At 43.3% G+C, this 14,941-nt stretch overlaps 1 protein-coding gene across 12 annotated transcripts in view; it reads left to right on the top strand.

Moving 5' to 3' along the window:
• rnf220a (ring finger protein 220a) overlaps positions 1-14,941 on the top strand; it is a 138,510-nt gene that overhangs the window by 93,585 nt on the left and 29,984 nt on the right. For all 12 annotated transcript variants that reach the window (XM_084546994.1, XM_084547001.1, XM_084546998.1 and 9 more), the window contains 2 exons: positions 5,511-5,640; positions 13,056-13,104. In XM_084546994.1, coding sequence (XP_084403120.1) covers positions 5,511-5,640; positions 13,056-13,104 — 179 coding nt within the window. The remainder of the gene's footprint in view (positions 1-5,510; positions 5,641-13,055; positions 13,105-14,941) is intronic.

Raw genomic sequence — 14,941 nt, forward strand, 5'->3', positions numbered from 1 at the left:
CACTGCACGCGCGTGCGCACCTTTCCCCCTTCTATCCCTCAATCCAGCCATCTCTTCATCCCTGCTCTCCACCGCGCAGACATTTCATTTGCTTTTCTAAAAGTGACAACCCCAGGGAGCGAGGGAGGGATAGTGAAAGAGCCTGGTGATGAGTTTTGAGCAGGGCGTGGAGGAGTGCTATTTAAAAGCGCCATGCATCACTGTCAGGGAGTGAGACTGCTCGCACATACACACAGACAGACACAGGAAATGCACACATGCATGGGCTAACGCAAAGCAGCCCGGGTGGCAAACTGAAGTTGACCCCCGTTCCATTTCATCAAATGCCCTCTGAATGAGGCGCACAGCCTCATCTATTTTGCACAGACACACACACACACAGAAACACACACATGTAGTGATCAGCCTAGTGTCTAGGCTGCTTAAATCACAGCTCACTTAAGAAAAAAACATATCACTTCACTGGGAGACGCACACACACACACCTGCTAGTCCCATTTGTGTTAATACGGCCCCTGGTTTTGGGCTTTAGGGCTCATATTTGCCATTATGGAGATGATGGCTTTACGGGGCCCCTCTCACCTCACCTTGCTTTGGTCGGGTAGAAGACAGGGGAGAGTCTAAATGAAGGCTGACACCTCGGTGGGATTTATTTGATTGCAGATGCGAGGCGGTGTCATTCTGGAGAAGAGGAGAATGCGTCGAAAGGAGGAGGGCCTGGACCCTCAGGCTAAGTGAAAAGAAGAAGAGGAGAGGATGGTGGGGTGAAGGGAATGAATGAGAAAGAAATAGATAAAGGAAAGGAAAAGGAAGAGATTGTGGGGTGGGGGGGAGCAGAAGTGGCCCTCTTTCCCTTTCGTGAATCAAATCAAATTCCCCTTATCGCACATTATTTGAAGAGGTTATCGGGCGCGGTAATGCGGTTACACGCCGGGCCGCGGCTGAGAGATTTCCTTGTTTACCGATGTTGGCGGGTGTTATAGCTAACCGGCCGGGCGAGCGTAGAGGAGGGGAGAAAAAAAAAGGAGGAGGAAACGGAGAAGAAGGAGGGGAACATGAGAAAAGAAGGGTAGCAGGCATAAACACTTGATGCATGTCAGAAAACTCATTTAGGAGAACAACAAGGAGGGGGAATGAAAGTGTGTGTGTGTGTGTGTGTGTGTGTACATGCACACATAAGAAGAAGAAGAAGACAGTTGTTCAAGGACAGAAAAACAGCCTCCACATGCAGACACATTGTAATTCCATTTGGGAAATGTGCTTGTGTATTTTGCAAGTGTGCCTGTTACTCTGCGTGTGTGCGCATTGTGTCGCCCACAAACATACTATATATGTGCCAACCCATAAATCTGGCCTTCCTCTTTTCTGACTCTTATTGTAGTGCTTAAATCCAGTTTACATGCTCAGTGCTCATTAGCTGATTGTGTGTATAATTTACAAGACAATTCAATTCCTCACTGAAGACATAAAAGACTGAAATGGATCAAGCTCACAGAAAGTCAAACATTTCTGTTTCTGCATTGTCACATTTACAGCAGTAACCTACAAATTCTATATCAGTGATTGTCTGATTGCTATAACACAATATTGAATCATTCTGTAACCAGTGACTGTAACAAAAAAAATATTTCCAAGTTTGAGGAAAAGTTCAGTGTACACCAGTCTCTTGTTTCCTGAGAGGCATCAGTGTTGGTCAAGATAAAAGTGAAGAGATGACCCACAATACAGGTCATTAAATGGGATTTGCAGCCACAGTGTTGTGAGTACATGCTTTGCCTCTTAGCCCATTGAGCCGTGAGGACACCCCAAATGGTGTTTTATCTCTGGTCCCATTGAGAGCCAGTATTGAGCTGACAATCCCTGTCCTCTCTGGAGGTGCACCTTTTACCTCAGCTCATTGTAGTCTGTGACTGGGAGCCTGCACTATCTAGCATCTATTGATTCCCACTTCATGAGGACCAAAGCAACAGAGGGGAGAGGGGAGCGAGACACTGAGGGATGGAGAGAGAGAGAGAGAAGGAAAAGCATGAAGGCAGATGAAGAATGCTGCTTCAAGTGTTGAAACGGATTAAACTTGTTTCATGATGATTGACATTTGACAAATCTTCATCAGTTGTAGGCCACAGAGCAACTGAGACCTGTCATTGATTAACACCTTGTAGTGTTCAGTCATATTTACTGTTGCACAAAGAAGGACAGAAGGAAGGAAGACATGTACTGTGGGTAAAAAGGAAAGAATACAGAAAGAAGGTGGAGAAATAAGGCTTCAGAGGTAACATGGCAGGAAAGGAATGAAGAATATTGGGGTTTTGAAAAAAAAGTGAAGATGAATTTGAAACAACACAAATGCAAGGAAGCAAGGCAGTGGAAGGTCCCTCCTCTCTTCTCTCCACTCTCCCATATGATCTAGCATTCTCCTCCCCACCATCTGGTGTCTGTAATTGCCTGTCCAGTCGTGTTTGTATGTGTGACTCATCTCATTATTTTTAAAGTATATGGATATAAAAGCCCAGTTAAGGGCGCGGTGCACATTAAACGTGGGTTGGATAGAACTTGTAAGACATATAATTATAATATTTCTGTATTTGGTGTACTAACAACAATTAGTAGTCCTTTTGTGATTCTCATTCCCTCTCCTAACAAAGTCACACTGCTAAACTGGGAATTAGTGATTCTGTGGCTTGGGTTAGAGCAGCCAAAGTGTTATGTCCGTACTATCACAGCCAGTAAATAAATCAGACGGAAGATAGGAAAAGTCAGAGGATATGCTTCCTGCCAGCTGGCTGACTTATTGTTTTGTGACATGAACAAAACCAGTGAGCGCCATTAAGTGGATCAAGTGACAGAGATGAAAAGTAGCGAAGGTGGTGGCTGGGGAAATATTGAAAGAGAAGAAAAGAGGGAGATAGTCATCTGGACGGGAAACTAAAGGGAAATACTAGATAGTGAGAGAAGACAAATGGAGGGATTGAGAGACAAAAAAAAAGAAAGTCAGAGTAAGAGGGATGAGACGATCCATCTTGGCACATTAGCGGGGATCAGGCCTATATTCCATCATGCCTGTCAGGGGTGGTGCACACCTTCTCTCTCCGTTCCTCCATCCATGCATCCATCCATCCCTCGTTTGCTCCACCGACAGACATTTCACTGAGGAATCTCACCACTAAAAAGTCCTGTCAGGTCTATTTCCTTGTTATTGTCCAGCCGTCTTCTCACCTCCATCCTCTTCCCCCACCTTCTCTGACTCTTCCCTGTGCTTCCCGAGATTAAACGCTCCCTTGTTGTGCCGCAGGGTGAGTGTGTGTTTGAGCTGCCAGGTCCAAAGCAGGACATGTGCGTGCGTGTGTGTGTGTGTGTTGCCCCGACATTAATCATCTTTAAGGGGCTGACAAGCTTGGTGCGCGACATCGTATCACATCAACACCCCACCCCACGCCCTTCTCCCCCCTTCTCTTCCTCTTCTTCTCCTCCTTCTCCCCTGGATTTATCTGTCCATTCGCCTCTCCCCGTCACTCACTTCTCTCCGGGAGCATTTGACAATGAGTAGGGGGGAAAAAAGAGTAAAAGAAAGAAAACACCTGACGTGAGAATGGCAAGAAAAGATGAGAGTCAGTGAAGGCACACAAGCTGGTCTCTTTGTTAATTGTTTTGATTGACGGACATTTAATTTGCCAACACATAACTGGCATAACTCACAACATGACAAGGAGAAAGTCTGAGCTTTCACCTCTTCAGTGAACCGTTTTTAATCTGTTGAGTCTACATCGTGTTTACCATGAATAAAATAGTTCTCGGCACATTTCCCACCTGTTCCATGACATCAGAGCAAGAATAATTAGCATGTATTGTAAAAACATTGATATCAGATAAGTTGACATACAATTCCACTGCTTTTCCATTCATTGTTGCTTTTCTCTTGTCATATCCATGCATCTGCATTTCTTTATTATCCATCTACCAATGCAAAATGTATTATTCATGCTGAATATTTCACAATTCCAAAGAAAATCACCTCCATTTGTGTAACAAAAAGTAAAGTTGCATTGTGCAAAACAAGCATTTACACTTTCTGACATTACAAAAGCCTAAAAATAATCAATTTTAGGAATATGCTTGTGTGTGTGTGTCTGGACGCACGACCTCCAGGAGTTTTCGCTTGTCTGCGGAATAGAAAGAGCCCCGTCGGCTCCAGAGGGGGATTGGATCTTTCTTTGTTTGCAGTAGCGGATGGCGGTGGCTTCAGCGGGACTCAAATTATCTTGTCAAAGCAATAAAGGGGGGAAGGAAAATAGATGGAGAAACAAGAAGAAAAAGGGAAATATGTGAAGGAAGCTTTGTTGGAGAATGAAATCAGACAGAGAGGAGGAGGAAGGAAAAAAACGAGGTGTGCAAGAAGAAGAGTCACAAGACAGCAGAAAAGGTGCAAAGAAAAAAAAGAAGTGGATAATGCCAAATAGGAAGGGTTTAAGATGGGTAGATGTGAAAAAAGGGAGAAAGGGAGGGAGAGAGAAAGAAAGAGAGAATAATCGATTACCTATTTTTCAAAGTCACTTAACGTGTCCAGCGCTTTGGGCTCTGTTAAGCGGCGGTGCAGGAGAATGACAGGCTCGTATGCACAGACACGCTCTGAGAAGGGAGGGGGGACAGCATGTGTGTGAGACCAGTTGTGTCTTGATGAGTCCTCTTGCAGGAAACTGTTCTGACAGACCAATATGTGAGCAAGGATACGTGTCCCCCGAGGGCTGCATGTGTATGTATAAGCGTGCGCGCGTGTGTAAAAGAGAGAACCGACAAGACATACAGGGGAGTCCCCCCTACCTGGCCCTTGTGTTGCCGTGGTGACAAGCAGTCTAAACAGGATGTCCTGGCTGAGGCGGAGCCTATTGTTCATGGGCTAAAAAAAGCCTATTTAATTGGCTAAATACAGGAAATCAGGAAGTGTCCTCCGACATTAAACACCGGTGTAGTTTCAATGCATGTTATTTTTATCCAGTTCAGACAGACTCAAAGGTAAACTTTGAAAAGTAGGATGCACACTTTCTAATGCACACGTGCTCCACACATACCCTCACACACAATGACACACAAACAGGTGGGCCCCACCCTGTGCCCTGCTGATCAAGGACAATGAAGTGAGGTAGTGTTGGCAGACTCTATACAGCATTATCTCATCCATGGCAGTCACTGCTTTAACTCCCCCACCTCCCCCGCCCGCCTGCTTTGACCTGAGAACAACATTACACAATGGAGACTGTACAGCACTCTGTCCCCCTGTTTGTAGGAGTGTAATCTAGACATAATCATGCACTTATGATCTGAGATATTAGAAAGTAAAAGCACAGTTGCTTTTAGTTCTAAGATGATGCTGAAAATGTTGAATTCTTAATACCAGTACGCGGTGTACCATGAAACATAAAAACATAAAGCAATTTATGCAATTTTATTTGTCCTATCAGTGCCTATACTAACATTTTTTTGCCATTGTCTTGGTCCCTTTTTGTTGCTTACAGGTAAAAAGAAGATGTCCCTGTATGACAGCCAGGCTCCGGTCTGTCCCATCTGCCAGGTCCTGCTCAGGCCCGGGGAGCTCCAGGAGCACATGGAGACAGAGATAGAGAGGCTAGCTAACATTTGCCTGAGGTAGGCCTTCAACACATGTAATATTACTATGCTCTTTCTTATTCATGATCACATATACAGTCATAGTGTAAGTTCAAATCATAACCCAATTCACTGACCAAAGGTGTGTGTTCGAGTGCGCTGTGTGGCTACAGCAACAGTGGAGAAGGAAATTAGCCCTAAAGTGAAAACAGAACATACACTAAGCTAGGCTTAACATAAATGTATATCCATAGTGGGCACAGAGTGATGAGACTGATATCAGTCCCATAATTTAACTCTCAGTAAGGCAGATAAAATGTCCCAAAATGTCTGGGAATGCTATAACATTTTGTTTAGAAAAAAAAAGAGCTTGAATTTATCTTGACAGTAAGAACAGGGTGTGTGTATATGCATGCTTCAAAGCTAAACACAAGTTTTTTAAGACAATGCTCACTGGCTCATAAGGCTGGGCAATTTTTATGCAATAAGGCACAGGCTATACTCCAGCTCCGCTTTTATGTCAGGCTCACCGACCCATATTTTTTCTGAGCAGAGATTTTGGTGCCATAAATCTGCATAAAAGGCATAGGCATGCCGTCAACGTAAAGCTAAGTGTTTCCTACGGGGATTAGGATTCAAACCTGTGACCTCAAGTTCACTGCCGCCCCCTTCTTCTCCTCGTGGCAGTTGCACGAGCTGTTTTACGATGGATAAATCAACTCCAAGCCCTTTTAACGATGGGACACAACCATTAGGATCCATATTTCACCTTGACCGCACGTCTGGCTGTGTGTATGTGTACCTACATGTGTGAGGCCTACGTGCGGGTGTGTTTGTGTGTGACCCGGTGTCCACCTTAGCGGCCCAGCTTTATGATAGTCCCCATTAACCTGAAGGAACAGGGCAACTGATAGCGTCACCCCACGTGGAAATCACACTTCATTTACCCCCGTTTACGCTGCCTGAACCCCTCCTCCTGCCTCTCTGTGTCCATACCTGGTGACATCCTTCCTCCTTACCCCCTTTTTTCTGTCATCATCTTGTTCATCTGACCCTTGTTTTCATCTCTCTATCCTCTTCTCTTGTCTCTAATCTACCCTGTTCTATCTCAGATTCATATTCTTTGCTTTTCTATATGTTAAATCTGGGCCTTACTCTTCTGATTTTTTCATTGTCCAAGTTTCTTCCCAAAATCTCCCGTCTTTGTCTTACCAGAATCTGTGATTACTTGACTTTGACTTGGGATTGAAATTAGTTCTAGCCCTACTTTGCAAAGAAAAGGACAGAATGTTGGTGAAGGAAAATGTTGAGTAATGAAAAAAAGACTACGATTGTTACAGAATTGGTTCTTAACATAAGAGTCACCACATAATCAAAATAAAAATGTGAAAATGAAAGAAAGATGGAGAAAGTAATGAAAATGGATGACGATCAAATTAAAAGTGAGCTATTAGCAATGTCATGGTGTTCATCAGTGGATAAAATGTGCTCAGTTGTCATGCTCATCTTTTAGTTGTTATCAAAGAAGTTGAATTGTTTCACCTTAGAGAATGAAAAGGAACAAAACAAATAGAATAGGATAGATGGGAGAGCCATCCTTTATTCTGATATGGCAAGGAGTGTGTGTGTGCGTGTGTGTTTCAATAATTAATAAAGGTTAGTAGCCTGTCCTTCCCTCTGGGAGTCTGAGATACTAGCTTGGGGAGACACACGCACACATAGTTATTTAAGGAAATAGCGTCATCCCAGGGTGAGATAGGATGGTGGCTAACGTCACGGCTGGCTGATTTACCTACTCACCATTAACCCGTTCTAACACACCACAAAAAGACGACGAGAGAGGAGAAGCAAACACTTAAAGATAATTTGAGAGGAGTGTTGCTTTACATGCGAGCAAGTGTATGTGGATGGGAAAAATATACGCAGAAAGTGTTGTGTGTGTTATATCACAGAACTAACCTCCATCGAAATCCCACACACCCTCTGTTTCTCCGTCTCTCAGGCTCTCTGCAAGGTAGCTGCCATCATTGAAAGTGACAGTGGGAATTTGGTCCAATTTGTACTAAATCTGCCTTTAATGACGAGCAGCGCTTGTTGAATGAAATAGCTGTGGGTATGGAAACGAAGTTGTGTGTGTGTGTGGTTGACGAATGTGTGTTCCACATCTGCCCGGTACTTTCCATAAATGTCTGTCCTTATGTGTGTTTCTATTTGTTTTCTATTTCTTCTCCTCTCCTTTCTGTTACGGCTGCATGTAAATCTATGTACGTTTGATTACAACTGCCAGCTTGTCCTCTCTTGTGACCTGGAGTTCTGTCACTTGTTCACGGGCCACAGCTTCTCGTGCGTGGACATGGAAATCTCTCTCTCACTCACACACACATACACACACACAGTTTGGTAAATGGAAATCTATCATGCCCTGTACACGTCAGGTGGCTCATGGGGGCAAAGTAATCTACATACCCCATCTCCCCCTCCTCTTCATACCTCTGCTCCTCTTTTTCTCCATCCTCTTCCTCCATAATCAATTTGCCTCCACTCAAGCAAGCCCCCACCTCGGTACCATATGACACAAAAAGGCAAAAAGCAATCAGTATCTTGAGTTTAACACCATGCCTCTATTTTTACCGCCATCCATTCCACCTAACTCCCACCATGAAAAGACTGATTCACCCACACACACTCTTTCCGGCAGTGAGTGGAGGTGGGGTGAAAACAAGTCTGACTCTACTTCTGTAGGATTGATGCAGATGTAACCAGGTTGGGGTTGGGTGGGCCGTTTTATTGAATGGAATAGCTTCCAAATTACTGATTGGACCAATTCAAAGCTTAAGTACAGTGATACTGATAGTATCCGACTGGTTTGGAATTTGTTATATAGACGGATTTCTTGGCAACGTCACAAGTGTTTGCGCGCGCAGACAGGGGGCAGAAAGACGTCTTTTCAGAGAGTGTTGATAACGGAGGAGGACTGAATCTTTGCGTGTTTCGTTTAGTAGTAGTAGTAGTACAGTCAAAATACCAAGGAGTTGTTGTGTTGGCTGCGCTAAAAGAGCCAGTGATGAGTGCCAGATGTTTAATATTCCTAGGGGGAATCATACTTTTGCAAAAAACCGGAGGAGGTTATGGCTTCAGGCAATAAAAAGGGCAGATTGGGTCCAGGGTCCAGACAGTGTTTTGTTTTAGAGCTATTTTAATTCTCTATCTATGAGTTTAAGTTAGCACTGCATACTCGTTCACGTTCATTCATGTTAAAGTTTAACAAAGTTGTAAACAAAAGACGTTGCGTTCAGAAAATCTGTTCGTAGCAGGCTAGCAGCTAGCGCTAGCTAACTGATATCACGTTTGCGAGTGCTAATGTTGTTATAGCATGCCGGTTGGATCATTACTTCGGAGATATCCCCTTTCAACTTAACTACAGGTTGTATTTTAATACTTAAAACACGAAATACGTAAACATTAGCCAACATATCTTAGCAAGTAGCCTGCACGTCAAATGACAAAGAGCTCGAAATCTACAAAAAGGTAAATTCAGCTAAATGTTCAAGATATGTGAGCAAGCCAGGTAGGCTCTGTGACTAAAGAAAAACGAAGGGTTCTTAACTTTAATTTAAAAGTAAAATCGGGCTGTCCGATTGATGCCGCTGTTAAAATTGGCTACGTTTTACATTACTCGCCTAACATGATAATTATAGCCGTACATATACAGTAACATTGCAAAATTAAAGATGGACAAACAGATCCAACTAAAATCACGTTTTATTGAGTCTGCAGTTGTGCATATATACAAACAAAACAAAAAAGCTTCAATACTTAAGATTGTTGTCGTAGGGGACCAATAAGTCAGTCTGGCTTTCTGCCCCCTGGATGCGCGCGCACCCAGTAATGTTTGTAAACAGGAAACCCGTCTATATTATTTACGTATATCACATTTGAATCACATCTCAACCTGTCAACCTGTTAGTCACATTATGTCATAAACAGCCCATCATTGCATTTACTGATGGCAGAAGAAGCTTAAATGAAAAAAAATAAATGCTTTTACATCAAAGTCACAGTTTATTGCACAGCCTGTGTGACTGGTCTGACTAGAGACTCCCAAAGATATTATTTCCCAGCCTCATGAAAATGTAGTAGTAACTCACTGGAGGGTCCCCTTAAAAGGATTCAGCACATAAAGAGTAAGCATCAGCTAAATAACATTTGCTTGCACTTTTATTTTGAAAAACAGTCAGTAGTTATATTATAACAGTCTGTGTCTATACTATAATTAACCTTATGACAGTTGTTGTGGTAAACTGCATTGATATGATATGACATTTAGTAAAATAATAGAATGACAGTCAATTTGTGATGAAATTAAAACTGTCTTACTTTTCCTACCTTTTCTGCAAAGTCCAGCTCTACTTCTTTTTCATCTTCTACTATTTCTGCACATGGCAAACTACAAATCGTACATTTGACCCTCCACCTGATCTCTCCTACCTACACTATATTGTATCACTACTGCCTATTTATGATCTTTTAGCCTCAGCTTCAGATTATCAGACAAGCTACTGTATAAACAGCTTGCCTCTCTGACGTGGAGGCACAAAGCACTGTAAGAACTACTTGTTCGAGGCACCAACAGGCCCTCACCTGTCTCCCCCTCTTCACACACATGCCTCATTACCACAGCACATTTTAAAATGCGTCTTTCATTCCCCCTTCCTTCGCTTTCCTCCTCCTTGTCGGGTGTGTTTGTTTCGCTTTGCTGTGCCGCTCATTTCCACACTTTCTCCTCCTTCCTTTGACATCGCAGCCAGCTGGAATTTCCAGCCCCGTAACCCTTGCCATCAAAAATTCATAGAACCTGGCGAACAGACGTGTGAAGCTGCGAGAAGAGGCAGCAGCACACACTCTCCCATCACTCCCTCTCTTTCTTTCTCTCGTTTTCTGTCTTCTTTCATCTTTGCCTCGCTCGATCTCCCTCTTTATGCTGCCCGCTCGTCCTCCCTCACCAGATCTCTCGCACCTCGCATTTCATCCCCTGTTCTCCCCCCCACCCCCCTCTTTTTCACTCTCCTTTCATCTCTCTATCACCCCCTCTGTCACTGTGGCAATTTTCTCCCATCGTGGCAGGCATGCAACTGCTGTCCTCTCTCTGCCTCTCTTCCTCTCCCATCTCCCTCGCTCTCCTTCTCTTGTCGCTGTTTGACACTGTCAACAAGCAGGTAGAGGTGGCTGTTATTGTTGATGCCTCTGCAGAGGTTCCAGGTAATGAATAAAAGAGAGACAGAGGGAGAAGGAGAGAGAGATGACAGAGACAGAGATAGAAAAGGGGTAAGAGAGGTGTGTGCGGGGGGAGTGTTGGCAGATTCCCCTGCATTACACGGCAGCTTGACTGTGTCACCCATGTTTATTCTCTTTGTTGGTGGAGGTGAGGCCTGCTGTTCAGCAGCGTTCACACATAGACACACACGCAGTTTCAAGACAATATACAGTTGCATATGCACATCCACAGGTACACTCACAGTGCAGAAGCAGTAGCTAATGTCAGGTTTTCATAGACATGTTCACCATGCCCAAAGACATTTAATACATCCAGAGACATCCACTGTCCCGTGTTCCTGCCTTAATTGTTATCCTTTGCTAAATGTATCTTAATTATGCTTTAGTAGTTATCTATCAAATTCCTTTGGAAAGCTTATCCTGAACTCAGGAACAATCAGGCCATAAGCTTACCAGTCCATATAAAGCTACTTTTGACTGTGTAAGAACAATATCACTGTGAGAGGTACCACTTAGTTGTACATTTTCATCAATTTGCGGCCACGCTAACCAGATCTAGCCAGACTCAGTTCTGTTCTGATTCTGTCCATTTGGATTTTATCATGGGGCATGTTTCAACCAATGCAGATACAATAGTTGGATTGTCCTACAACCAGTCAGTCATTTTGTTGTACACAAATTCATCTCCATGGCGCTCAGATGACTCGTTTGACTACATTTGACTCACAATTTGATTGGTCCGGCAGATCTTTGCCAGATCATAATCAGTTCCCAACATAGCTACCCCAGACTCCCCTCCACCTCCAAACATTTGTGAAAATGTGAAAAAACTGAATTGAAGGCAAAACATGCCAGTAAATCTTGACTTTTACTCCCTAAAATACTTGATCCTATAAGTTGCAAAATGCAAAGACCAAATTTTTGTTTTTGTTACAAGAGCAATAAGGTGACTTATCATCACATAAGACAGTGACTGTTTCACAGGCATCACAGTCGTACACACCATGACAAGTAAACCATGAAGTTTTGCTGTGCAAAAAAACTAAACAAATAACATGAGCTACACTTTGCGTAGCATAATATGTACACGAGCATGGATTTTCATAGTCCTTGATGGATTACACATCCATTCCCCTATCCGTTCCCGCCTATCTTTGTGCAGCTATGCATTATATGTCACTCGTTTTATGTTTTCTTGTCTTGCTCTTATGCCTCCCTGTGCACCACTTTGTAAATTCTTCTTTCAGATAAGTGACATATAAATAAGGCTTCTTATTCTTATTACCCACCCATCCATCCATTGAAAAGGGAAATCCCTTGTCTAGCAAGGCATGCTGTCAGATTAGAGGTTGTGCTCAATTCAGTTTTAGGCACCCTTCCTTCCACGCTCTGCCACTGTCTGTCTGTTAGCATGTGTGTGTGTGTGTGTGTGCTTGCACATGTGTGTGTCCAAGAGGGTCTGGAGTGCTAACAGGGTCTCAAAGCAAACATGACAACCCTGTCTCGCTTTGTCAATGTCAAGCCTGCCGCAACGCTTCGTGAAGCTCGCAGAAATTTATCTCTGTGTTTGGGTGAAAGTCAGAAAGACAGAGGAGGAGAGAGAGGGAGCGGGGGAGAGAAGGAAGACAGGGTAACAAAAAGAAATGAAAGAACAACAGATCAATTGAGAATGGAGGGGTCAGTGAAGGTGTCAGAAAAAGCGATCAAAATAAAGTAACATGAACAAATGTAACATGTCTGTGTTGTTGGCAGGCTGTCTATTTAATACATTTTGACTTCCCATCCTTCATTCCCAGTCTAAAATGTCACACACACACATTTCCACCTTCATGCAGCAACAGATTCTTCCCTACAATGTTTAAAGTCAGGCTTGTTGTACTTAACATATTTCAGTCTGCAGACTGACAAATCACATCACACACACAGACTGTGTGTTTATGTTGATAAGTATTATTATTGGTTTATGGTCATGCTTGCTGCAATACTTCAGTCCAGAGTAGCAGGGATGGAATAATAGATAAAATGTCAATGAGAACAGCGATGAATGAAAGGACGAATGCTTGAACAGGAATCTGGCAAACGGATCCCAAGTGAGCAAGTGCAAGAACAGATTTAGTTTAGTATTACATTGAATAATGTGACATCACTGAATTCTTTTTTTTTTTCTTTTTCTTCAACAGTAAGAACCCCTCAGCCAAGGATGGAGTAGCCACTCCGGGAACACCCAAGGTGAGATCACCTTTCAATGCAGTAAGTGTTAACAAGCATCACAGAATCAGACATCTGTTAGGAGTATTACCTCCTCATTCAGTCAGATGCCAAGAATACCTTACATCGCTTCATTTCCCTTTTTCTCTGTCTGTATCTCAACTCGAGTTCCAGTGTTGGAAAAAAGTTTTTTAGATAGTTGCGTTATTGTATATCACACATATTGTATTCATTCATTCATTCGTCTTCTGTAACCGCTCATTCCTGTTAAGGGTCTGCTGGAGCTTATCCCAGCTGTCATCGGACGAGAGGCTGGGTACACCCTAGACAGGTCGCCGGTCTATCGCAGGGGCCACATATTGTATTTTGATGCAAATTCCATTATTGCATCACAGTGTTTTTTTTTCCTTAACTCACATGACAGATCAGCTGTTTCAGCTTCTAAAGAAGAAGACACTGTCTCTCCCATGTGTTTGGTAGCCGTTATTCTTGGTATAGACCCTGCTGTGTGCATTAGAGTCACTGAATTTCTTGCTCTTCGTCTCCTGACACCATGAAATATGACCAGAAACAATTACAACATAAAACATGAATAAACAAATACAACTTGAAAGAAATATTTTCACTTGTAAGTTCATTTGTCTCGTGTAGCCATCTGAGGTGACTGGCCTCTTCTCAGTTTTTTACAGCCATGTCTAACATGGCCAATCCCAAATTATACGGAAACACGATGACATGCAGTGTAGTTCTTTTCTGTCTGGCTATCAGAGCTCTTACTCTGATGTCTCTGTTCCCCTCTGCTGCACTAAGGGGAAATCAGCTGTACTATAGCCCTCTGTCTAACATTTTACACATACAGAGAGAGTGAGAGAGAAGTACCAGTCTCCTGTGGTCCAACAGTCAGCAGGGCAAAGAAGCACTGTACTGTGATTGTTCCAATTAGAGAGACAGAATGAGGCGCAGACCGACAGAAAAGAAAAATGGCAAGCAGAGTCAAATTGCAAGAAGACAAGTTCAGGATTCCATCAAGCAGCTTTTTCTCACAGTATATGCCTCTTCATCTGAACCCAGCACCAGCTGCCACACTCCTTAATAGAAAAGTCCCACTCACAGTTCAGTTCAGCTGTGGACGGACTTGATTAAATTATTATAAAGGAAAGAAAGAAGGATGGTGATGGTAGGTTGGATTAATATCTTAAGAAACGACGTTACAGTGGAGCAATCTAAACTGTATTTTTATGAAAATCAAATTATCTTAAAATGTTACTGTTCTCATTAGTCCTCAGTTTCCTTTTCTTTATAAAAATTTGTTGTTTTAGCGTTTCTCATTTCCAACCAAAGACCAGGTGAACGTCAGATACCTGCAGGAACAAGTGCATTTGACTTGCACATGAATGCTCAAGAGATCTAGAGTAATTCTGGTGATCAGTTATCATTCCCCCACACCCCTGGATGCTGACCCGGGTTTAGAGCAGCGCTCACACAGCGCTCACAGCACTGTGGGTGGGCTTGCACTTGAGAAAGTCAGACAGAGCAGGGTTGAGGCGTGAGTGCTGGCCTTCCTCTGCGGCCGTGACTGTGCATCTCACCGCCGTTGTTTAGTATTCAGCGACAGGCCATGGAGAATGGAGAGAACCCGTCTGAAGCACATGGGCCCGTTGTTGTCATTCGCCGCCCAGTATGCACCACCCACCCCCGTTAAAGCAGAGATTAACCCCAACGCACCCACTTATGGGGCGTTTGGCCATCTTGCTAGGCTAAGGTGATTCGGTTAGAGGGAAAACGTGCCACATCTGTATGACCACATACACCCATGTTGAATCCCATCCTGCATGCATTTGAGAAGATTAGACATGCA

The sequence above is a fragment of the Chelon labrosus genome, assembly GCF_963514085.1.
Source record: "Chelon labrosus genome assembly, chromosome: 6".
NCBI classification, from domain to species: domain Eukaryota; kingdom Metazoa; phylum Chordata; class Actinopteri; order Mugiliformes; family Mugilidae; genus Chelon; species Chelon labrosus.